Below are 26,629 nucleotides of genomic sequence, written 5' to 3'. Positions count from 1 at the left end.
ATCATTCTTTCCTTTTTCTTTTGAGAAAACTGTAAGATCACTTAAGATGCAATAACACTGGAAACATTTTTGCAAATGTGAAGCAGTTTTAAGTTTCACTGATTTCAGAGGGAGATATTTTTAGTGCTTTTAACTTAATAGTGGTTTCAACAATGACTAGACCGTGCCAGTAATTCCATGAAAATGTCAACCTACACACTCATTTTTCATTTTTATATGGTTATCATATTCTATATCATTTTAAAGGAATTTTTTGGAAGTTTCATTATCTGGCAACAGTTTCCCAAAAAGACATTTGATATATAAGTAAAACAATCAGAAGTGTGACATGCAAGATGACTCAGAATTTCTCTATACCCTCTCACTAAAGTTTCATTAAAAACCTTTCCAAGAAAATAGAGAATACGTTAATAACCCTTTATTGTATAGATAGTTTTGCATTCTCATTTGGTGAAGTGACAAGAAATTTTGCATTAGGAACAAAATCAGACGAGCTTAGTATAATAAAAGTTATGCTAGTTGAGCACATTTCAAATACACATACTCCCCTCAGGAATGCAAGAAAAATATGCATGTTTTAACTTTCTTCTCTGAGATGCTTAGCATTAAGAAAATGAAGTAAGATATTAACTGAAACATTATGCACATTTTACCCCTTGAAGTCAGCTGAGACTCCAGGCATCACTTACAGTTATGGCACGTGGCTCCACTGTATCGGGTTGCATCACAGTTGCAAGAGAAGCTGTCCCATGTCTGGGTGCACTTGCCTCCGTGCTCACAGTGATTGGGCACACACCTGGGGGGCGAGAGAGAGGCAAAGAAGCACATCAGGATGGAGGAGGGGCTCCATTTCGGGACAGCCCAGCAGCACAGCATGGCAATTCAGCCTCGTTATATTTAGGTGGATTAATATAATACATGATGAAAGACTGCAGGTGCACAAGGCATTCGGAAACAGGGAGGGGAAAATCAGTAATGATTAGGGGCCCTTTCTCACATTATAGTGGTACCTTGGGTTAAGAACTTAATTCGTTCCGGAGGTTCGTTCTTAACCTGAAACTGTTCTTAACCTGAAGCACCACTTTAGCTAATGGGGCCTCCTGCTGCCGCCGCACCGCTGGAGCACAATTTCTGTTCTCATCCTGAAGCAAAGTTCTTAATCCAAGGTACTATTTCTGGGTTAGCAGAGTCTCTAACTGAAGTGTATGTAACCTGAGGTACCACTGTACTAGAGCCCAAGAACAGTCTCCACTTTTGTAGCTCAGTAACTTTTGTAACTGGAGTCAGTCTGGGCCCCGCCCTCCCAGACCTGGTAGAAAAGGGCCTGGAATGCAGGGAGCAGGTCTTCCAGGACTCACAGCCAAGATGGCCATAAATTTACACCCTGCCCTTCATCACGTGGTCAACAGTACTGAAAGCTGCTGAGAGGACAAAGAGATTTAACACCCCAATCTATCTCTTTGCATGCCTCATCTATAGGCCCAGCTCCAAGTTTTGAGTAGCCCTGGGCAACCTGCCTTCAGTAGTCTCCTTCCATTTTGCATGCCAACCCCTCACCAGCCACCAGCTGTTAGACAGGCTGCCAGGCCATGCAGAACAGTGCTCTGGGTCTGTGTAATGAATACAAGAAGAGTCCTGTTGGATCAGAACCAAAGGCCTACCTGATCTGGCATTCAATTCTCATGGTGGCCAAATGGATGTCTCTGGGCATGACAGGAGCTCAATGTCCCACTTGTGATACCTGGGTTTTCAGAGCCCCTGGTCTTCAGAGCCATACTGATACTGGAGGTCAAAAATGTTAGGGTGTGAAACCTAAGACGCTGGCAAGTTAGCAATGTCATGTGACTTTAAGTAGTCAAGCTTGTTAAGTTGTTAAGTTGCTCAGTATATAAAGAGTGTTTGTTTTCTCTGCCTGTGGGGCGTGAAGCAAAAATGTCTGAAAGCTCCGGAGGTGTTTCTGTTATCTTTCTGCAATAAACCTTCTTTGGAAAGACAGGCTTCCCTGTGTCGTTATTTCTTTGCTGCTGAGACTTTGAAGCTTGTACTGCAACAAGAATCTCTGCACTGGACTTAATTAAAGCTCTGCAAAGAGAACTGTTGCTGGTGGCGCAGCGGAAGCGTTTACTGGACCAGTACACAGACTCTCTTAAAAAAGTGGGGACCTGTGGTCCTCCAGATGTTGTTGGACTTCCCTGGGAGTGGATTCTCTCCTCTCCTTTTCCTTCTCAAGCTGGTGGCAGCAAAGGGAGGTTTGGGACGTTATTTCAGTCTACTCCCCAGCTTTCATCTGCACTGCTTCTGTGCTGCACTCCCACAGGTGATGGTGCGGAGGACCAAAGTCTCTGGACTGGACTTCTACATCTAGTATTAAGAACAAGTGCCTCGGGATTTCCAGAAGAATAAAGCACACTCCCCAGGGATATTATTAAAGTTTGCAATTATCTATTCAATAACTTTTGTGCATGAGCCCACATGCACCTGCCCATTCAATGTGGATGTGAAGAATCTTGTTTTATATTCTGAGCCAGAAGCTGTGCGTTATAAACTGGGAAAATGTGTATTCTTTAATGTTAGCCCCTTACTTTGCTTTATGACACGTTTTATGATTAATGTGATATTATTCAAACCAAAAGCCATCTGCACCAGTATTCATGAATATTCCCCCCTTACTCCTAATGAAACACTTATTGACTGTTCTGAAGCCCATAAGCAGATCAGTTCACCAGACAGCCATTTACTGGGTGAATATCTGCATTCTCTTGGGACAACTTTCTCATTGTTTCTTGCAACTGTTGCTGCTGACACATCATAAGGCTTTCTTGCTTCCAGTCGCTTCTGTTTTTGGTGTGGAAGGGCTTTCCCACACTTGTGCTTGCCAGTGCCTAGACCGCAGGAGTCTGAGTGGTTTTCCGCTTGACCTGCACTTTCTAGGCACAGGTTCTGAATGCTTTGCCCCTTGCTCCACTCCTTTCCCAGAGAAAACCCACTCTTTAGTGCTAAATCGGAGCAAACATCAATCTGGAGAAACCCCGAATTCCTGTCTGAACACTATAGACTATAGAACACTATAGTCTGAACACTATAGAGCAGTTTTCCCCAGGAGAAAGCAATGGTATAAGAGAAGGGTGGATAAACCCTAAGGTATCTCTAGCAGAGCTCAGCCATGTCTGGTTCTGGGAACTACAATTCCCAGGAGGCAATACAGTAAGGTGCATATACATTGCAATATTGCTCATGCCCCAGCATTAGGAGTTGGGGTTGAAGCCTCAGAAATAGTCAAGCTTTTTTCTTGAATGCTCACTGAGAAAGCTAAAAAATACAGAACTGTGCCTGAATTGAGTTTGCCCATCACTAAAAACAGGGCTTTTTCAGCTGGAACTCACTGGAACTCAGTTCCAGCATGTCTCAGATGGGCTCTATTGCCATTAGAAGAGAGGCGTTCATGGCGAGTTCTGGCACCTCATTTTCTAGAGAAATAGCACTGACTAAAAATATCATAAAAAACTTACAGCAACTTCTAACCATCATAACTTTCTATACTCCCCTCCTGTACATTCTAGCAAATACCTCTTGTCAGCATGTTGAGGTAATGCACAAGAAAAGGAAGAACAGACATGAATACAAAATGGAAAAATTACAGGAGGACATATATTTATTTCTTGAGATCAACAAAATGAGATTTCAAACATTCAAGTTTGACTGGTCGCCTTTCTATCAAAGATTCTTTTTAAAACAGGAATTACCATAACACTTTTTTGCTTTGGAAACTATTACTTTTCTCTTGTTGCAGTGTGCTTTGAAACCTCATTTCAAAGAACCAATTTGTTGCCCCTTTATTAAATTTCACTGTATCCTGGCTCCGTACAGTTGCTATATTTCCTGATCCATTTTCCTTTCATGTTGAGTTTCTTTTTCACCCAACACAATTTGGGAACCACACTCGTGAGGTATTATATTGAGAAAAGATTAGGAGACCTCCCACCAATCAAGGAAATGATGAGATGGAAGGCAATAAAAATTAAACCTATACTTATCTGAATGCTTCTGGTGTCCCCACAATAGCCTACAAGAGATTGCTGAATCAGAGCCAAATAAATGCTAGCTTTTCCCTTCAACATATGGCTTGTATATATTTGACTAACAGCTAATGAAATGCCTTGGAGGAAACAGAGGGCTCTCTAGAAGGCTGCCATTTTGCACTCATTTCTCAGTAACTATTTGCCATGGAAGAGTTGCTTGAATATCCTCCAATAAAACCGTTAATTAAAATATTATTCCAGAAATTAGTTGGCAACTCCCATTTTTCTTTGAGATGCATAATACAGTGGTACCTCGGGTTACAGAGGCTTCAGGTTACATACGCTTCAGGTTACAGATTCTGGTAACTCATAAATAGTACCTCGGGTTAAGAACTTTGCTTCAGGATGAGAACAGAAATCGTGCTCTGACGGCGCAGCGGCAGCAGGAGGCCCCATTAGCTAAAGTGGTGCTTCAGGTTAAGAACAGTTTCAGGTTAAGAACAGACCTCCAGAACAAATTAAGTTCCTAACCCGAGGTACCACTGTACTATGGAGTAGAAAACGGATGCATTGCCAGATAACAAATAAAGCTCTTTGCCCCTATTGTCAGAAAATATATTTCCACAAAGTAGATATTGCCACTAAAAGCTCTCTTATCTGGACAATCTGTGACCCCCCAGGCCACTTGAAGGTTGCCAGCTGTGTATGGCAGCCAACAAAGGAGGTTGTCAAGCACCCATCAGGCTGCAATCGTCTTTTTGCGCACAACAACACTAAGCCAAACCATAGTCAAGTGTGAAGAAGGAAAGGGGCAGGCTCCCAGAAAGGTGGCAGGAGATCACATCCGGTTTGATCCTCCCTGGTTGTTTTGCTGTTGCCCTGTGCAGCTCAGCATATTGCCAAGCCAGGCGTGGGGGTAAGATCTCTCTAGGCAGATCATGAGCTGTAACCAAGAGTTGTCTTGTTCCACAGTCCCTTCAGGAACTGTTCCTTTGTGCTCAGCTACAACTTGGTACAGCGTATTGAGAATGATGGCCGTCGGGCGAGTGGGCTTGTTCAACTTCTGGGTGTCAGGAGCCTCCAGGGTTCTAGAAGCAGGAACCTCCTGCTCCTTCAGTCCTCTCTGACAGTTGCCAACATCTCAGGCCTGATGGGGGCTCTCAAGTTGCTCAGACCCACTGTAAGTGCTGCAGTAGCTCAGTGATGCAAACTGAGTGCTGCAATACCTTCTATAAAGGCCAAATGCATTTTCCTGTGGTTTTCCATTATTGAGACTTGACCCAAATCTGTTTCTGAATTTGATTCACATACTAACATTGTGTGTTTGTGTTTCAACAAAGCTCAGGAGTTCATTGGCACACATGTCCTCCTCCTAGTGGAGCTTGGCGGGAGGAGGGGAGGAGGGGAAAAGGAGCAGAAGATGAGAAGCCCACACATCCCGACATTATATCAGAGCAGGCTGCATCTTCAAGTGTCCTCAAAGCAATGCCACCAGGTGGGGCTCCAGACCCCACTGCCCCTCTTTTTGACCTCACTGGGGATGGCAGAAGCAGTGTTACCTGGGGGGGGGCACAATCTGCAAGAGGCAACTGTGAGGCAGCTGCCATGCAAAGTTTTCTTCAAGGCTTCCGCAGAGTTTTTCTGCATTGGGCACATGCTGGGAATTACTGGACATTTTAAAAGGCAGGTAGGTGGCTTGCAGTCATCCATCGCAAGGTGAAGTTGGGACAAGGAGATATGGGTTGGTGGTGGGTCCATCACCATCAGGTGTCAGTACGAGGGTTGATGGTGATATTCCCTATTTTCAAACTTTATACTGAAATATTGCACAGTAAAGTCCCTATCACACCTTACTGAAGCAGTCATTTCTTTAGTGAATGATCTGATCTTTTCTCCTCCCCCGCTTTTCTCCCCCCCCCCCAATTCTGTTAGTGTTTGATGACTGCATGCTTTGCCTTGAAATGTAGTATTTTTTATGTTAAATCTGATCTGAAGAGCTGCTGAAATCTCTCCACCTTTCCTTTGAACTTCTCCATGGGGTGCTGATTAGCCAATCCATTTTGTCTTCCTTGTCTGCCTTTGCCTTGTGTGTCTCCTATTTTATTGCTGTAGTGCATGCTGGAGGGGCAGAGGGGGAGTTGCTCTAGAGTTGCTCAAAGCTCTTCATCAAGCTGGGTGCTAAAGATGCAAAGGTGGGTTGGGGAAAAGGGAAGCTGCTGATGCTAACCAAACCATCTTTGTCTTTGCTGATGCATCCATTCAGCAACCTCTCTCTCTGGGACTGCCTGGGGCAGACAGAAAGAGCAGAGATAGAGCTTTCAGATTCCTAGTCTTCCCCCACCTTCCCTTCACTAGTTTTCTGGTTCCCCGTCTCCTTCTGCCTTCCTTCAACTGGCACAAGCCTCCCCCTTCCTCTCTTCAATGCCTTCCCCTCTCCCTACCTTTCTCGCAAAGGGAGGCTGCACTCCTGTCCTCACCCTGCCCACCTGAACTCAGTCAGACTTCGGAGCTGCCCTGGTTAGGACTGAAGAGTGAGCTGGCACACACAACTCTTTCTTTCCCTTCAGTTCCTGTGCTTCCCCCTCAGACTGACAGGGCTGGAAGTAAGTCCTATTGAACTGAATGGGACTTACTTGAGAACAGACATGGTCAGGATTGCAGACGTGCAGGTGAGTCTGATAGGGATGGGATATGGGGATGGGAGGAAATTTATTTATTACTAAAGCTGTTCATTGCTGTTCAAGCACAATAAAGTTTGGACAGGTTTGATTCTTGTGTGAGAGTAAGTTTAAATATGAGGAGAACAAAACGTATCTGCTTGAAAATTACAAACACACACACACAGAGGTACCTGAAGAAGGTGAGTTAAGTACCATAAACAACGAACACATTGGGGGGGGGGAATTGCACCCACTACAAGATGATATGAAAGTAACTATGGGATATAAAACCAGTCACAAAATTCGCAGGAATGAAATGGCCATGAAGTTATGAAAACAGCTACAGAATTGACAGATCAAATGACCAGTGAATTAACAGAAACACAGCAGCATCTCACAGCCTCCCTCCTCTACTTCATCACAAACAGCTATGAGGCATCCACCTCTTTTCCTGCCCTTCCTCCTTCCCTCCCCTTTGCCCTGAAAATTGAGTGTTTCTTGCACTGGTGAACGATAACTTACTGAACCATTTGAGCATACTCTGTGACTGCTCCCTGATAAACCAGGCCAATAATCCTTTACCCTGAGGACACTGGACATTGAGGTCCAGCTCCGAGGGCCTTCTGGCGGTTCCCTCACTGCAAGAAGCGAGGTTACAGGGAACCAGACAGAGGGCTTTCTTGGTAGTGGCACCTGCCCTGTGGAGTGTCCTCATATCAGATGTCAAGGAAATATCTGACTTTTAGATGGCAGCCCTATTTAGGGAAGTTTTTAATGTTTGATGTTTTACTGTGTTTTAAATAACCTGTTGGAAGCCGCCTAGAGTGGCTGGGGAGGCCCAGCCAGATGGGGTATAAGTAATAATTTATTATTTATACCCTGCCCATCTGGCTGAGTTTCCCCAGCCACTCTGGGCAGCTCCCAATCAAGTGTTAAAAACAGTATAGCATTAAATATTAAAAACTTCCCTTCAGGTAGGGTCTTAGCCTGCGTACCAGGTGGAGCTGGTAGACAGCCGCTCTGGACACAGAATTAACCTGCACCTCCATGGACAGCTGTGAGTCCAAAATGACTCCCAGGCTGTGCACCTGGTCCTTCAGGGGCACAGTTACCCCATTCAGGACCAGGGAGTCCCCCACCACCACCTGCCCCGTCCCCTAAAAACAGTACTTCTGTCTTGTCAGGATTCAACCTCAATCTGTTAGCCGCCATCCATCCTCCAACCGCCTCCAGGCACTCACACAGGACCTTCACCGCCTTCACTGGTTCTGATTTAAAGGAGAGGTAGAGCTGGGTGTCATCTGCATACTGATCAACACCCAGCTCAAACCCCCTGATGATCTCTCCCAGCGGCTTCATATAGATATTAAAAAGCATGGGGGAGAGGACGGAACCCTGAGTCACCCTACAAGTGAGATCCCAGGGGTCTGAACACTCATCCCCCAACACCTCTTTCTGGACACAGCCCAGGAGAAAGGAGCGGAACCACCGTATAACAGTGCCCCCAGCTCCCAGCCCATTTAGACAGTCCAGAAGGATGTCATGATCAATCGGATCAAAGGCCGCTGAGAGATCCAGCAGAACTAGGAAACAGCTCTCACCTTTGTCCCTAGCCCACCGGAGATCATCAACCAGCGCAACCAAGGCAGTTTCAGTCCCATGGCGAGGCCTGAATCCCGGTTGGAAGGGATCCAAATGGTCCGCTTTTTCCAGGCGTGCTTGGAGTTGTTCAGCAACCACTCGCTCAGTCACCTTGCCTAAGAATGGTAGATTTGAGACTGGACGATAATAATAATAATAATAATAATAATAATAATAATAATAATAATAATAATAATAACTGAACTGGTAAGCTAGTTTAACCATGACAGACACTAAGGGTGCAATGGAAGATTTGGGGAGGGGGAATAAAAGGTTGTAACCATGGGGAGAAGATGGAATGACAATGATGAGGAGGTGCTGTTCAAGAATTGGCAGCCAAAACAACAGTCGTAAGGGACAAGATTCAAGAACTTAAGAAGAGCCTGGCTCCATCAGACCAAAGATTCCTTTAGTCTAGCACTGGTCACCTTTGGGGAAGCCACCATCAACCCATGAGGGCAATTGCCCTTTCCCACTGTTGCCCCCACAGAATGGTGCCTCATGGCTTGTAGCCATCAACAACCTCCTCCTGCATGAAGATGCCAAATTCCCTTTTAAAGCCATCACAGTTGGTGACTATCACCACATCTTGTGGTGTAATTTATATCTGAGGTGCAGACTTCTGCAGTACTCTGTGACAAGAAGCCACTAGTTGCTTGACTGGGGCCAGCATAGAATTCTATAAGATCCACCCATTGCTGCAATATGTAATGTATGCAAGTTTAATTATGAAGTAAACACAATTGTTTGACTTGTGAAAAATAGTCTACACCTGAGCAGCAAGTCTTATTACAGTGGTGCCTCGCAAGACGAAATTAATTCGTTCCGCGAGTCTTTTCGTCTTGCGATGTTTTTCGTCTTGCGAAGCACGGTCCGTCGCAACTGCGCCTCTTTCAAGCGGCTTTAAGAAAAAAGCGAACAAACTCGCAAGACGTTTTCGTCTTGCGAAGCAAGCCCATAGGGAAAATCGTCTTGCGAAGCAACGCAAAAACCGAAAAACCCTTTCGTCTTGCGCGTTTTTCGTCTTGCGAGGCATTCGTCTTGCGAGGCACCACTGTAAAGAGGTTTGCTTGCGGCAAAGCCCCAGGCAGGAATGGCGGAGAGATCTGATTAAGTTTGCCTGAAGGTGAACTGGCTCCATTTGTGCTTCCCACATGGCAATCCCACAAAATTCACAGATATACAAAAATTCATTTACTTGGTGGTAGTGTATGCATATAATATAATGTATAATATATGCATATGATACATTCAATAAAATATAAATATATGCTTTTATAAAATATAATATATACATGTTATATAAGTTGAATGGTTTCTTTAAATGTAAAGGTTCATCATTGTTCCACCCGATGTGTATGTCTTTAAGGGGCCAGAGCAAGGGCCAAAGCAAAATAACAAGACCCAGCTTTACAGCTGTGAAACATAGCAGGTGCTGCTGAGTTGTATTTGATTAAGGTGTGTCAGCATTTGGGTGTAGTATATGAGGAGCAGCACCTAGCTCTCCCATTACCCTGGGGGATAGGTTGGTGGTTGGGTCATGGTTGTTGATGTATTTAGTGTAAATGGAGTTTTTGTTTTTGTTATTAAAACCTTGTTTAAGTTATTTTTGAGTCCCTTTTTAATGCGTGGTCTCCCCAGCAAGCTCTCTGCAGCGCTACTAAACTGCAAATAGCCAACAATATATTCATACATATGCACATGTTCATTGAAATATGCACATGTTCATTGATCCCATGGAGAGTAATACGATCCCATGGAGAGTAATACTAAAAGGAAAGGGAGTTCACGATGGCTGGGAGTTTGTTAAGAGGGAGATAGTAAAAGCACAACTTCAGGCAATACCAATGAGGCGGAAACATGGAAGGTGCCTAAAAAAGCCAAGGTGGTTATCTAAAGAACTTTTAACTGAGTTAAGATTAAAAAAGGATGTGTACAAAAAATGGAAAAGGGGGGAAACCACCAAAGAGGAATTCAAACAAATAGCCAGCACGTGTAGACACAAAGTCAGAAAAGCTAAAGCACAGAATGAACTCAGGCTTGCTAGAGAGGTTAAAAGCAACAAAAAAGGCTTTTATGGGTATGTTCGTAGCAAAAGGAAGAACAAAGAAACAGTGGGGTCACTCAGAGGAGAAGATGGTGAAATGCAAACAGGGGACACAGAAAGGGCTGAACTCCTCAATGCCTTCTTTGCCTCAGTCTTCTCCGATAAAGAAAACAATGCCCGACCTGAAGAATTTGGAGCAAATGATTCAGCAGAGGAAACACAGCCCAGAATAACTAAGGAGATAGTACAAGAATACTTGGCTAGTCTAGATGTATTCAAGTCTCCAGGGCCAGATGAACTGCATCCAAGAGTATTAAAAGAACTGGCAGATGTGATCTCAGAACCACTGGCAGTCATCTTTGAGAATTCCTGGAGAACAGGCGAAGTCCCGGCAGACTGGAGGAGGGCAAATGTTGTCCCTATTTTCAAAAAGGGGGAAAGAGAGGACCCAAATAATTACCGCCCAGTCAGTCTGACATCAATACCAGGGAAGATTCTGGAGCAGATCATTAAGCAAACAGTCTGTGAGCACCTAGAAAGGAATGCTGTGGTCACCAATAGTCAGCATGGATTTCAGAAAAATAAGTCATGTCAGACTAACCTGATCTCATTTTATGACAGAATTACAAGCCTGGTAGATGAAGGGAATGCAGTGGATGTAGCCTACCTTGATTTCAGCAAGGCATTTGACAAGGTGCCCCATGATATTTTTGTAAAGAAGCTGGTAAAATGCGGTCTTGACTATGCTACCACTCAGTGGATTTGTAACTGGCTGACTGACCGAACCCAAAGGGTGCTCATCAATGGTTCCTCTTCATCCTGGAGAAGAGTGACTAGTGGGGTGCCACAGGGTTCTGTCTTGGGCCTGGTCTTATTCAACATCTTTATCAACGACTTGGATGATGGACTCAAGGGCATCCTGATCAAATTTGCAGATGACACCAAACTGGGAGGGGTGGCTAACACCCCAGAGGACAGGATCACACTTCAAAACGACCTTGACAGATTGGAGAACTGGGCCAAAACAAACAAGATGAATTTTAACAGGAAAAAATGTAAAGTATTGCACTTGGGCAAAAAAAATGAGAGGCACAAATACAAGATGGGTGACACCTGGCTTGAGAGCAGTACATGTGAAAAGGATCTAGGAGTCTTGGTTGACCACAAACTTGACATGAGCCAACAGTGTGATGCGGCAGCTAAAAAAGCCAATGCAATTCTGGGCTGCATCAATAGGAGTATAGCATCTAGATCAAGGGAAGTAATAGTGCCACTGTATTCTGCTCTGGTCAGACCTCACCTGGAGTACTGTGTCCAGTTCTAGGCGCCACAGTTCAAGAAGGACACTGACAAACTGGAACGTGTCCAGAGGAGGGCAACCAAAATGGTCAAAGGCCTGGAAACGATGCCTTATGAGGAACGGCTAAGGGAGCTGGGCATGTTTAGCCTGGAGAAGAGGAGGTTAAGGGGTGATATGATAGCCATGTTCAAATATATAAAAGGATGTCACATAGAGGAGGGAGAAAGGTTGTTTTCTGCTGCTCCAGAGAAGCGGACACGGAGCAATGGATCCAAACTGCAGGAAAGAAGATTCCACCTAAACATTAGGAAGAACTTCCTGACAGTAAGAGCTGTTCGACAGTGGAATTTGCTGCCAAGGAGTGTGGTGGAGTCTCCTTCTTTGGAGGTCTTTAAGCAGAGGCTTGACAACCATATGTCTGGAGTGCTCTGATGGTGTTTCCTGCTTGGCAGGGGGTTGGACTCGATGGCCCTTGTGGTCTCTTCCAACTCTATGATTCTATGATTTTTTCCCCCCTATGATTTCCCCCCCCCCCTATGAAATAAGATATAATAATGTGTTATATTAAATTGCTTGCAAAAATGTGTGTTCATCAAAACTACGGTACATAGAAAAATGGGTCTATTATGAGGAAAAATAGGTCCCAGGTGGCTATACAATCTAGTAGTGTCATTCATTTAAATACTTAGGACTTGGTTTTTGTGAAAATACTCTATGGTAACTCATTTTGATGCAATTAAAATTTTACCTGCCCATTCGCTTGGGGCTATAGACACTTTATAGGCTCACCCCACTTCTGCTGGTCCCGTGCCTAGCAAGCAGAGGTCCAGGCAGTTTCCTGCTTGCCCCAACCTTTCTAGGCATGAGTCCAAGTGGTTTCCCCCTTGCTCTGCGCCTTTCCCAGGAAACTCCACTCTTTAGCTCTAAATTGGAACAAACGTCAAACTGTAGAAAACCTGATTGCTGTTTGCTCTGACTGAGCACTAAAGAACAGTTTTCCTGGGGGGAAGGAATGGGAGAAAAGAAGGGTGGAGAAGCCCTAAGGCAGCTCTAGCAGAGATTCATTGGATATACAGTGGTACCTCAGGTTAAATACTTAATTCGTTCCGGAGGTCAGTTCTTAACCTGAAACTGTTCTTAACCTGAAGCACCACTTTAGCTAACGGGGCCTCCCACTGCTGCCGCACCGCCGGAGCACAATTTCTGTTCTCATCCTGAAGCAAAGTTCTTAACCTGAAGCACTATTTCTGGGTTAGCGGGGTCTGTAACCTGAAGTGTATGTAACCCGAGGTACCACTGTAATACAAAATAAGTTCCGTTACATCTTCCCTGGAGTCGCAATATACCTGGTGAATTACTTAAAACTGAAGCAGGAAGTTGATTTTTAACTCCACCCTCTGCATTTTGAGTGATTTGTTAAATGTGAGGTCACAGGGGAGATGCCAGGTGAACATCTTTTTATGTTGTTTGATGAGATTATTATCTACAGATTTCTTATTTACACAATTTCTTCTCTCACCAAGTTTATTCCATCAGCTTTATCAAATATTACCTTTTCATTTTACGGAACATTTTAGTATCATATTTTCTCAGGACATGCCCACGGAGCCACACTTGCAGATGATGTCTCCATGTTCAGGGAATAAGGCCTTCTGGAACAAAAACAACTCCAGGGAACTGAGCTCAAATGTGCTGGGGGCTGTTTTGTACTGCAGCTGCAGCTCCATTCTGTTGAAGGACAGGCTACTATTTGTCTGGTACAGCTGTCCCAAAAACTAGCACATTCACCAAAAGACACATATGGGCATTTCTATGCCAATGTGAGATATCTAGAGGAACAAAAGGGACCAGAGCTTTCCAGAAACAGAGTATTTTTGAGAAAGTATAACAAAATGACAAGTGAATGGTTAACTATGAATCTTGTCCCAGAGACAGAGGAGTGAAGAGATGCTTCTGAGCAGACTGTGTTGTGACTATTTCAACTTTTTTTTGGGGGGGGGAGAGAACTGCAGGGGAAATAGAAAGGCTGTTCAGAGCTAGGTGGAGTTTAAAGTACTACCTGCAAAGGACAGTTGAAATCTCAAGGTTCTTCACAACCATTCAACAGGTGATTAGATCAGGAACCAGAAGATGGAGCAGTAATGATTTCAGAGGGTTCCACAGCAACCTGCCAAAAGCGCAGACACTGCCCTGTCCATCTCTGTAGCAGCTGGTGTGTTGTGGAGCTGAGGCACACCCTTGCGGCACCAGCACTGTGGCAGCTTACCTGCATGTGGCAGGAGCAGAGCGGGGGGCGGCAAGGCCAGGGCTGTGGGGATGCTCTGCTGGAGCCAATCCAGTGCTCCTCCAGTGCTTCCTCACAGTCCTGACCTTGCTACCACTCTGCCCTGTTCAGGTCACTGGCAGCAGTGCCAAGAAAGCAGCTCCGCCCCTCTGCCCCAGCCCCTGTTGGCCCAACCTTTTTCAAGAGCATCTGCTATGGTTTGCCAGTGTCACACACTGCAGTAAGGCAGATATTATTTTACAAAATACTGATACTGGTTTTTACATTAGGTGCCATGAATTCTGTCAGAGATTTCTAGGCCCTCCCACAGAACTACATTTCTCAGTATTTCCAGGGAATATAGCATGATTTGACAATGAAACCTTTTTACACAGTGTACATTAGATTTGTCAGATAGATGATACAGGGCAAATAAGGAGCAGATTGGTGGATCAGACAAATAGATAAGATACTTGCTACTGTTAGGGAAATAAAATGTACAAATATTCCAAACCACCTCAAAATTACTAGATGATGGCACTTTTCTTTACAAATTATAAGTATTTCATTATTCCTTCCATCTCAAACAGTTTATAACATCACCTCACCAGAAAACATTCTTAATAATGTCTTGACATCCTTCCCTGTTTAGGCACATGCCCAAAAAAGCAAACTGCTTAACAAAATATCACTGCATAGTTTAATATTGATTGTTTGCACTAAATCATGGTCTTTAAAGCTGCTAAGCATCTTGAAGAGTTAATCTGAATGAGAAAGAAACCCATAGGAACATAAACGCTGCCTTACACTGAGTTGGCCCAATGGTCCATCGGTCACAGTTTGGTCTACACTGGCTGGCAGGCGCTCTCCAGGTTTCAGACAGGATTTTTTCCTGCCCCACCTGCAGACCAAGGGATCGAACCCGGGACCTTCCACATGCAAAACGGATGCTCTGCCATGGAGTTACATGGTCTGCAAATTTTGTTGTGAACTCATGATGGCAACCCTCGCCATAATGTACCTGATGGGGGAGAGCGATGATTATCATACAATTGCATTCAATATACAGGCAACGCCCCATTCACGTGGGGGTTAAGTGTTTTGGGAACACCTTTGAATCACTCCCTCCAAACCTCCTTGCTCAAACTCAAACTCTCCACAGGCTTCAAAGGTTAGTGCAAGGGATTGAACTTGCAAAGCCTCATAGGATTGCTAGACACTGTTCATGTGCCCTATTTGCCATTTTCACACGATTTTAGGGCTGTTTTTGCCCTTTTTCACACCACTTCCGGGTTTGTAGCCATGTGCATGCGGCCAATCATGCATGCCTTGCACATGCATAAACAGGGAGTTCCCTGTATATAAAACTCTGGCTTCCTAGCCAAACAGGGCCTGAGCCAGAGGCAGATTTAGGGAAGCGAGACTGGTTCGGGTGTGCTGGGTGCGGAGCCTTGGTGGGGATGCCGCAGCTATGATTTAAGATGCAACACAAGAGGTGGAGGGGCATCGAATTTCGGCCTTGCACAGGGTGCCACTGAAATGTGAGACCTCAAGATCCGCCACTGCCCAAGCTATGTCTTTACCCTGATAGGATGCTTGGAGGACTGGACTGCCTGTGGCCACTCTGCTTTCCTCAGAATCTGAGACAGACAGACAGACAGAGAGATAGCATATCTCTCTAGAAAGGCCAGTTCCCAACACTGTCCTATTCCAGGATGACCATGAAATGGATCAAGGCTAGAATAATGCCAAAAAAGAAGTGATGGGGGCAGGAGGTGTGCCACCCCACCTAGAAGACCAATTTGCCACCTCTTAATAATTTTTTAAGCCCTGTCACAGCTACTGTCTATGATGGAGACAGAAACACAATGCCCCCCCTTGCTGCCAATCACTTTCAAGAGAGAGATGCCTTGCACCCCAAACCAAGCTGAGACTCTCTCAAATTTCCTCCTCTGCCATCCTCTCCCTTGCATGTTTAGCCTCTCCTCTGGCAGGCCAGCCCCACCATCTACCAAGGCTTTTCAGGAAATGGGATGGCAACCTTCTAACTCCTGCCGGCTGCTCTTGCATCTCTGTGCCACCTCCTGCCTCCACTGAATGGGGGCCACTGAAGAATTAGCAGTCACCACTTGAGGATGAGAAAGCCACAAAGACAGTCAACCCGAGAAAGGTGATGTTCAAGTAAGATTTCTGCAGAGAAGACCCACTGAAATTAATAAACATGACTAACATTTCAGTGGGTCTATTCTGCGTAAAACCTAGTTGAATAGCAATGGAAAACTGAAACTTAATTAAGAAGGAAAACTAATTCTCAAGCAGCACAAAACAACAACAGAACTAAAAATCAAGTTCTGTCCTCCTGTAAAGCCAACTTTTTTTGTATTGCTGGGGTTTACAGAGATTCACAAAAGGTTGTCTGGGACTGTCAGCATTTATTTGTGTCTCACGTGCAACACCTTTTTTGTGACTATGGCTGGAACAAGGTCAGTGGCTTTATGGTTGCCAAGACCCAGATAAGGGCTAAGAAATGCCACTGCAGAAGCATCACGTCCTGTATTCAACCTTAATAGTATTGATCACAAGCCCTAATATTTTTCACATTTTATTGTCTTTCCATCTTGTAACAGAACCCCATATAAATTGCAGCACAATGAGGACCCAGCTCCACCAATAAGGTTTAAAATCAACAATTCTCCAACAAACTGGTTGTAGGGCTGCATTTCAGTTACAGTTCTCCATTTATACATGAAATGCTTTTCTCACCACCAGTTATTTTCAGTTGCTGAAACTAGATGTGTAGAGTAAGCTATAAACAACTCATTTTCTGCTGAACATTTTCTAACTAATTGCCTTGAAGCATCACACTGCTGAAGTGTGTGTGTGTGTGTGTGTGTGTGTGTGTGTGAGAGAGAGAGAGAGAGAGAGAGAGATAGAGAGAGAGAGAGAGAGAGAGAGGGAGAGAGAAATGTACGTCCCCCCGCACTTCTGAGTCTTGAGACTGGAGTAATTAATCCCCAAACACTAAAAAATGAAGAACTTATCAATAAATTAATACAGTGCTAATTAAATCAGAGAAACCAGACACTTGATAAGACCAGGTGACATTGTAAGACCCATTCAGAAGTGGACAGGGGTCTACATGATATTGCATATATTTCAGGTGTGGAAATAAAATGTGAAATTTGGTAAACCCATGACCACCTGTTAATTATGTGCCTCCACAGTTGGAGGCAGCAAGGCTTCTGAATACCAGCTGCTGAAAACCGGAAGACTGCGGTAGTTTTTAGGGTTTCTGTGCAGATAACAATGAATACAGCTTGCTAATTTATTTTATGTTTGGTAAGCAAGGGGCATTCTTTCACTTTACATTTATTCCATCCACAATTTCAGCATCACAGTAAAATCTGTAAGAAATTGTACCATTGAAAATTGCAACTATATCTATATTTATACCTACATACAGACACACACACACATACTAATAGCTTTATCAGCACAATTTTGCTTCTCCCATCACTGAGTTTCTACAGCACGACAGTGCAATCATAGAAAATTAATTTGTTTTCTTTATTTATGTACACAAGCATATGTTAAAAGTATGCTATGCATAACAAAGAGCACCTGTGAGAACTTTTTTTTTTGAACCACAGGCACTTTCCAAACAAAACACAAGGAAACTATGAGATATATTTTATCTATTGAGTCTGTATCCAAAGGTGAATCTATAGTAATTTATAATCATAATTTATGTCTTATATCTGACTGGGTTCTGTGGTCACAGGCTATTTCTCATTTATTTTATTTTATTAGATTTATACACTGCCCTTCATCAAAAGATCTCAGTTCAGTTCACAAGATAAAAATACAAGATAAAAGGACAGATAAATAGCTAAGACAGAAACAACAAAACAATACCCTCTCCCACAAATACATTTAAAAGGCTCTAGAATATTATACTTGCCAATGAGGTTAATCCAAGGCACTATTATTGCTAATTGAAACTTTCCCCATCAGTACCAAATAATAAGTCCTAAAATTCCTTCCTAAAATTTACAAGATAACAAAATTCTATTTGTTAAAAGCAGCTTTACATTTAATAAACTTCTAAAAATGTTTATGTTGAACCTCCAGCCTCATGAAGATGGGTCACATTTAAATGTGATGCTAATCCATTATTTGTAGTGTCAAGGATGTAACTTAGAAATTCTAGCTCCGAACCAAAATTATGTCTAAGCAAGAACTGTGAAATTGTATTGCAATTTTCCCAGTTACAGAGGCAAATTATTTTCAGCAATATATATATATATATATAATATGTAATGATGCTAAATAGGTTTTCCCTGAATGATGAGGGACTGGGACAAAAATACTACAAATTTCAATGAAAAAGCAAGGGTGGGTTACAAAATAATGACAGTTCTTGCAAACATGAGAATGCATTATTCTCAGATGAATGCAAACTACAGTTTAAGTCAGGATGCTCTGCTGATAAAATGGATTACTGAAATTCCAAGCTAAAGAAGAGGAGAAAAGCCATAAAATCATGAAAGAAAAAATTGAGCTATTGCTAGTTTTGAATTGAAAGTCTGTGGTATATGAAAAAATATGAGATTTAAGCATGCACGAGATGTGCAGAAAATGTTACAGCATGTATGACGATATAAAAGAAAAGGTAAGTTACCATAATGTAAAACCGAGAACTTCGTGGAAGCAAAATGCTCTTATTTAGGACTGGGATTATATTAAGGACTTGATTCAACTGTAGTCCGTGCAACAGTGACTGTTAGTGGGTTTGCAAATCCATCATTATGCTCATCAGAGAAATCAACCAATACTGTGTTTCTCGTTCATGATCCCTGTTGTGAAAGGTCGCATCGGGGCTGCCTGACCTTTCAGGAGAGCAGCAGTAAATACGGAATTTGCTCCCCTAAGAAGAAAATGTATCAATTTATTCAGTTCTGATTTGATAAGCCTAGCCATAACATATCTGGCAGCTAGATATAATTGCAAGCTATTTTTACCTCCTCCTCCTCCTCTATACCAAGACTCTTCTTTATTTTTGTATGCTAACTCATCTTTTTTACTGAGACACTGCCCTTACAGGGATCTCTGACACATTAAAATGACATTAACAATCACTTCTGTTAATGGAGGTTAAGTAGCCGTTCCCTAGAACAAAATACCAAGATGTCACAACTTATTGATCTTACAACTTCTTTTTGTACTAACAGACTATGGCCTAGTATGCATACACCGTAAATGAGGCACATACCCTCCAACATTTTGTGATTGTTTTTTTTTTAAAGATATTTATTAAGATTTTCAATTTTTTATACAAACAAAAAGCAAACAAAAAAATTAAAAAAGACATATAGTTCATAATACAATCTTTTCAGTAACATATTTCTCTGACCTCCTCATACCTCCCCTTCTTGTATTCCCTTTCAAATTATTTGTTCAGCAAATCCTTAACTTAAAGCATTACAGCTTATAATATCACCTTATTTTCTATCCAAACCCTTTTTTTCATCCATGTTCCTTTATATCATTACAGCTAGAAACCACTCAATTTCAATCCAACATCATTCAACATTCCTTAATTTTACAATATTTCTGTAAATAGTCCTTAAATTTTTCCAGTCTTCTTCTGCCGACTCTTCTCCCTGGTCACGGATTCTGCTCGTCATTTCTGCCAATCCCATACAGTCAATCAGTTTCATCTGCCATTCTTCCAGAGTGGGTAGATCTTGCGTCTTCCAATACTTTGCAATGAGTATCCTTGCTGCTGTTGTAGCATACATGAAAAAAGTTCTGTCCTTCTTTGGCACCACTTGGCCGGCCATGCCCAAGAGAAAGGCCTCTGGTTTCTTCAAGAAGGTATATTTAAATACCTTTTTCAATTCATTATATATCATTTCCCAGAAAGCCTTAATCCTAGGGCACGTCCACCAAAGGTGAAAGAATGTACCTTCATTTTCCTTACACTTCCAACATTTGTTATCGGGCAAATGATAGATTTTTGCAAGCTTGACTGGGGTCATGTACCACCTATATATCATTTTCATAATATTCTCTCTTAAGGCATTACATACCGTAAATTTAATCCCGGTGGTCCACAACTGTTCCCAGTCAGCAAACATAATATTGTGTCCAACGTCTTGTGCCCACTTAAACATTACAGATTTAACCATCTCATCCTGGGTATTCCATTTCAGCAGCAAGTTATACATTTTTGACAAAGTCTTAGTTTTGGATTCTAACAATTCTGTTTCCAATTTAGATTTTTCCACCTGGAAACCAACTTTCTTGTCCGAATTGTAAACCTCCATTATCTGGTAATAATAAAGCCAATCTCGCACTTTATCTTTCAATTTCTCAAAACTCTGCAATTTCAGTCTGTCCCCTTCTTGTTCCAAAATTTCCCAGTATTTTGGCCATTTGGACTCCATGTTAAGTTTTTTCTGAGCCTTAGCCTCCATTGGTGACAACCACCTTGGAGTTTTATTTTCCAATAGATCCTTATATCTAATCCAAACATTAAACAGTGCTCTCCTGACAATATTGTTTTTGAAAGCTTTGTGTGCTTTAACCTTGTCGTACCACAAATATGCATGCCACCCAAATACATTGTTAAAACCTTCAAGATCCAAAATGTCTGTATTCTCAAGAAGCAGCCAGTCTTTCAACCAGCAGAATGCTGCTGACTCATAATAAAGTTTAAAGTCTGGCAGGGCAAATCCACCCCTTTCCTTTACATCAGTTAATATCTTAAATTTTATTCTAGGCTTCTTGCCCTGCCAGACAAATTTAGAAATGTCTTTCTGCCACTTCTTGAAACAGTCCATTTTGTCCAAAATTTGCAATGTTTGAAACAAAAACAACATTCTAGGCAATACATTCATCTTTATAGCTGCAATTCGACCCAACAAGGAAAGCTTCAAATTTGACCAAATTTCTAAATCTTTTTTCACTTCAGCCCAACATTTTTCATAATTATCTTTAAACAAATTCCCATTTTTAGCTGTCATATTAATCCCCAGGTATTTCACTTTCTTAACCACAGTCAGTCCTGTTTCATTCTGAAACTTCTCTCTTTCAATCGGTGTTAAGTTTTTCTCAAGAACCTTAGTTTTTAACTTGTTCAATTTAAACCCTGCAACCTGACCAAATTCTTGAATTAATTCTAAAACTCTTTTGGTACTAGATTCTGGCTCCTGTAGTGTCAAAACTAGATCATCTGCAAATGCTCTCAATTTAAACTGTTTAGCTCCGACCTGTATGCCTTTAACCATCCGGTCCTTTCTAATCATATTCAGCAAAACCTCCAGGACCGATATAAAGAGCAGAGGGGAAATTGGGCATCCCTGTCGTGTCCCTTTTTCTATCTTGAATTGTTCTGTAACCACATTATTTACAATTAATTTGGCCGTTTGTTCTGAATATATTGCACCTATACCATTCTCAAAACCATGGCCTACCCCCATACCGTGCAGGTTCTTTTTCATAAAACTCCAAGAAATATTGTCAAAGGCTTTCTCCGCGTCCACAAATATCAAAACTGCCTTAGTATTTATGTTCACTTCTAGCTTTTCCAAAATGTCAATTATATTCCTCAAGTTATCAGAAAGATGTCTTCCCGGAAGAAAGCCCGCTTGGTCCTTATGAATCTCCTCAATCAGTACTTTTTTCAGTCTCTTAGCCAAAATGTCAGCAAAGATTTTGTAATCCACATTTAATAAGGATATGGGACGGTAGTTCCTAAGTTGAGTCTTTTCAGTCTCTGTTTTTGGTATTAGTGTAATATAGGCCTCTTTCCACGATTCTGGTGCCCTTTTCCCTTCCAAGATTTCATTGCAGACTTCCTTCAATGGTTGTAATAGCCACTCTTTCAAGGATCTGTAATAGCTGGAAGTCAACCCATCCGGTCCTGGAGACTTGCCTACTTGCATATTTTGAATGGCACCTTCTATCTCCTGGTCAGATATTTTACAGTTCAACATAAGTTTGCTTTCTTGTGAAATTTTTTGTAATCCATTTATCTTCAAAAATCGGTCTATGTCCATTTCGTTCTGTGGCCCTTGTGCATATAATTGTTTAAAATATTTCTGGAAGCAGTTTCTAATCTCAATTGGGTTATGTATATCTTTTCCTTCTACTTCCAAATTTGTAATAGTATTTAATTTTTGTCTTTTTTTCAGTTGCCAAGCTAGTAGTTTCCCACATTTGTTCGCTGATTCAAATGTCTTCTGTCTCATTTGTTTAATTTTCCATTCTATTTCCTGATTCATCAATTCCATGTATTGTACCTGAAATAACTTTATTTCTTTCAAGATCTCCTGTGACTTTGGCTTTACTCTCAGTTTTTTCTCTCCTTCTTTTATTTTCTCCAGAATTTTATCCTTTTTCTCATTTCGGCTTCTCTTCTTTATTGCATTCTGTTGAATCAGGAACCCTCTCATCACAGCTTTACTGGCATCCCAGATTACTCTTTTTTCAACATTAGTAGTCATATTTATTTCAAAATAATCTCTCAAAGTTTTTTGGGCCTTTTTATATACTTCTTCATCTCTAAATAGAGTGTCATTGATCCTCCATCTAAAGGAGCCAGGTGTCATTTGCTTCATCTCCATCTTTACTGCATTATGGTCTGAGCAAGTTTTAGGGCAGATTTCCACTTTTTTTTATCTTTGGTGCCATTCCTCTAGTATTCCAAATTTGGTCAATTCTAGTCCAGGTCATTTTAGCTTCAGAGAAGAAAGTTCCCTCTCTCCCTAGGGGGTTCTTAGTTCTCCAAATGTCAATCAGGTCCATATTGTCAGTCAATTCAAAAAAAGTCTTTGGTAATCTACCATCTTTGGTGATTACCTGTCTTTGTGCCTTGTCCATATTTGTGGAAACAACTCCATTCATATCCCCATTAAGATTATATTATAGTCCATATAGTCCAGAAGAACTTCATGCAACTTCTTAAAAAAATCAGATTTCCCCTCGTTCGGTGCATACACCCCTACAATCAGAAGTTTCTCTCCTTGAAGTTGAATTTCAATAGCTAAATATCTTCCTTGTTCATCCTTAAAGATTTGTTTCGGTGAAAGTCTCTCCTTTGCATATATCACAACTCCTCTTTTTTTGACCTTATCAGATGAAATAAATTCTTGTCCCAATCTCTTATTAATAAGTATCTTCCCGTGTAGCCTCATTACATGTGTTTCCTGTAGACAGATCAAATCCAATTGTTCTTTTCTTAATATGTGAAAAACACTTTTTCTCTTTCGAGGGGAATTAAGTCCATTACAATTCCAACTTAGAAGTTGCAGAGCCATAGTGAATTACTTGCTCTTCCCACCAACTGCACCAAGTTGTTGTTCTTCTTCTGTCGGTGGTGTATCTTTCCCTGGTTCAGGAAGTCCAAATGATAAGTTTGCTATGTCCCCAATTCCTTTTTCTGATGCAGTTGGCTCCTCTCCAGCTTCCACCCCCTTCTGTAGATCCTCCTTGTGGTCGTTCAAAAATTTGTCTTTATCATTCACTGTCCTTATTCTTATTTTCCTTCCTTTGAATTTGAAAGATAGGCCTTGGGGGAATTCCCATCTAAAGAGAATTCTATTTCTTTTCAATAGGCCCGCAAGATCTCTGTAGTGGGCCCTAACATCCAATATAAGTTTGGGTATGTCCTTGAAAATCTCCACAAAAGAATCTTCAATTTCCAGGGTTCTTTGATACTGTAGATTCAAAATTTTGTCTCTTTCTTCTTTTGTTCTTAAGGTAATCAGACAGTCCCTTGCTCTGTTCTTTCTTTGTCTTCTGCCAATCCTAAATGCACTCACTATCTTGAATTCTTCCTTCCCCAGGTCTTTTTGCCAGAAGTCTGTAAATTCCTTTGTAAGGTAGTCCTCCAAATTGTCCTTCTCCTTTTCCGGTACTGCCCTGAGTCTTAAATTCCTCTCTTTCCCTTGCAATTCGATCATAGACAATGTCAAATCATGGTCCTCAAGTTTCTTGTATACCGGTGGTATCTTTTCCTGGGCAGCAGTTGCAATCTCCTTCGCTTCCTCAGCTAACTTCCGAGTCGAGGCCGATTCCTCCAATAATTTTTCAATAGGCTGTGTATTAGAATTCACCTTCTTTCCCAGTTCATTTATACTTGTAGTGTTCAAATCAATTTTTGCTGAGGCCTCAGCTACTTGTTTGTTTGTCTCCGCCACCTGTTTATTTGTCTCTGCAACCTGTTTAGCTAGATTTTCCAGAGATGCATTAATTTTACTAAGTGCCTGGGCCAATAGATCTTGTGATGACATAGCCTTTGGCTTTAGTTGTGAAGCCGCAGCTCCTACTGAACTTACTGCTCCGGATGTTGAGGCCCTTCTCTGCTGAGCGATATCTGTTTTGTATTGTCTACCAGACCTGAGAGTCTTTTCCTGCGTCTGTTCTATCTTGCCCTTCTCATCTGCCATAGCACTTCCATAAACAGTCCAAGGTCAGTCTCATGCCTAGTCACTTTGTTTTAGAAAGGAATTTTCCAGGCTCAGTTGTTTAGTAGCTTGGTACTTGCTACAACATAATCTCCTCTAGGGGGACACACTTCCAATTTCAATTGCAACAAATAAAGTCCTAGTAGATCCCCTTTGTTCTCTAGATATACACAGTTTCAATCAAAAGTTACTTTTTAGTCCAAATCCGTTCTGATAGCAATTGTATCCTTTCACAGAGTATCAATATTCTTTATCCTTAACACTTTGACAGCTGTCAAACGCAGTCCGTTCCCAGGTTTTAGAGGCAGCAGATAAAACTTTACTTCTCACCATCCTTGCAGGTAATTAATGCTCAAAATTCTCCCCTCCACCCCTGCTAAGAGGAGGGGGATACTTCTTTTTTGGTGGTGGATTTAAGATCTTTAAAAAACGTCTTTCAAAGTTACAGCTTTACAATCTCTTTGCTTTGTTCTATCTACAAGCCGGGAGAAGCAGACTTCCTGTTTATACTTCGCCCGTTTCGGTACCAAATTTAAATCGGGTTTTTTTTTGTAATTTTAGCTTCTTGCTCCTACTCACGGGTAGTTGCTTTCAGTCCCAATTGTCCAGAAAGGAATCGGCGCTCTCCGACCATGGCTTGCGGCTTCACCCCGCAAAGAGGGTAGACGACTCTCAGCTCCGCGCCGCTCACCCCCGCTCCGTTCAGAAGCCTTTAAAAAGGCTCCTTTGCAGTCGGGGGGGGGGCACAAATGGAGCCCGCCGAGTCTCCAAGCTCACAGGCTTCACCGCCTGTGATTTCTTCGGGTCTCCGCTTCGCCGCAGCGGCCAGACCCAAGCTTCGCGGAGCCGGTTCCCTCCGGAGCTCAGAGGGAACCTGCCATTAGTCGCTGGCGCCGACCGGAAGTCTCCAACATTTTGTGATTGAAAATTGGGACATGTGTCTTTTGGTGCTGCACTGCCGCACGAGTCAGCTGGTCACCTGTGGCTGGGCTCTGTCTGCTCCATGTGCCCCCACTGCCTCCTTCTCACCCTCTTCCTCCTCTTCTCCTCTTGTGCTCAGTTTAGCCAGGCACCCAACAGCTGAAAGGGAGCTCATGGCGCCAACACCCGCTGGGAAACTGCCAGGCCTTACTCTTTCCCCTCAGCTGGGACAGCGGCAGCTGGCAGCACCCAGGCCGGCTCTTATGGTAGAACCACCAACTGCAACCTGCAAGGTAGTTTCTTGCACTGCATGCGCAGATGCACTGTGCCTGCCTGTTGCCCACCATGAGGAGGTGGGAGGGAACTGGAATGAAAAGCCATGGCCATTCCTAAGGGAGTTGGTGGCGGCTGAGGCAGTGGAGGCATTGTGCTGCGTTCTGAGGCAGAGGGGGCAGTGTGGTCGCTGTTCTTGGGCAGGAACCAAGCGGTTAAGGAGGGAAAAGACAACTGTGCTTGAGAACCAACTCAAATGTATATCTATATTGCTTTAGTGCAATACTGGAATCATCTGCAGCCCAGCCCAGCAGCTCAACCGCCTCCTGTCTGATGGGCAGGTGGCCAGGGTTGAATCTCATTATGACCCATCCAGTCAGTAGGGCAAAATAAAAGGTCAACCAGAGACCGGCTGCGATTGTGTAATATTTATGTCTGACAATTAAAATAGCATGACTAAACATGCATAAATGAGTATTTAACCACATGTCTTTAATTATCTTAATAATTAGGCACTAAGATGGAAACATCTGCAATGCGGCACTCGTATAAGCAGACATCATTCAGAAAACGTGTCAAATAATGTTAGCTGTGGTTAACCATTCATGTGAATTTTTCTCTTTTCTATTAGAACTGCATTTCTAAATAAACCACTGCTGAGTAGTCCCATTAGTATTTATGGTGCAACTCTGGTGCAAGTAATTGAGCATTGTGGCTATAAATAATTGTATCCCTTTACTCAGGGCTGGATTAACCATTATACAAATAAGCGTGTGCTTAGAGCATCAAGGAAAAGGGGCACCAAATGAATTTTCCATTCTTGGATTTACCATGGACCATAAGCTACAGCTGAACCAGGTTCCACAAAAAAGGCTCCCACAACACACACACACACACACACTGCTGTTTTTCTGGAGGCGACACAGGGATACACATACCCCTAAACATTTTGTGAATCTGTGTACTTTTGTCCATTTAGTGTATTTATTTCCCCCGATTTGAACTATAAAATGGTGATTTTCTTGAATCAAAT

At 42.5% G+C, this 26,629-nt stretch overlaps 1 protein-coding gene across 1 annotated transcript in view; it reads right to left on the bottom strand.

The window, feature by feature from the left end:
* CNTNAP2 (contactin associated protein 2) overlaps positions 1-26,629 on the bottom strand; it is a 971,924-nt gene that overhangs the window by 285,104 nt on the left and 660,191 nt on the right. Inside the window, exon 11 of the mRNA XM_053359792.1 lies at positions 690-796. Coding sequence (XP_053215767.1) covers positions 690-796 — 107 coding nt within the window. The remainder of the gene's footprint in view (positions 1-689; positions 797-26,629) is intronic.

Source organism: Podarcis raffonei, chromosome 12 (assembly GCF_027172205.1).
Source record: "Podarcis raffonei isolate rPodRaf1 chromosome 12, rPodRaf1.pri, whole genome shotgun sequence".
In the NCBI taxonomy this organism is placed as follows: domain Eukaryota; kingdom Metazoa; phylum Chordata; class Lepidosauria; order Squamata; family Lacertidae; genus Podarcis; species Podarcis raffonei.
Note: the sequence above shows the minus strand (reverse complement) of the source record. Positions and strands in the feature narration are given on the sequence as shown.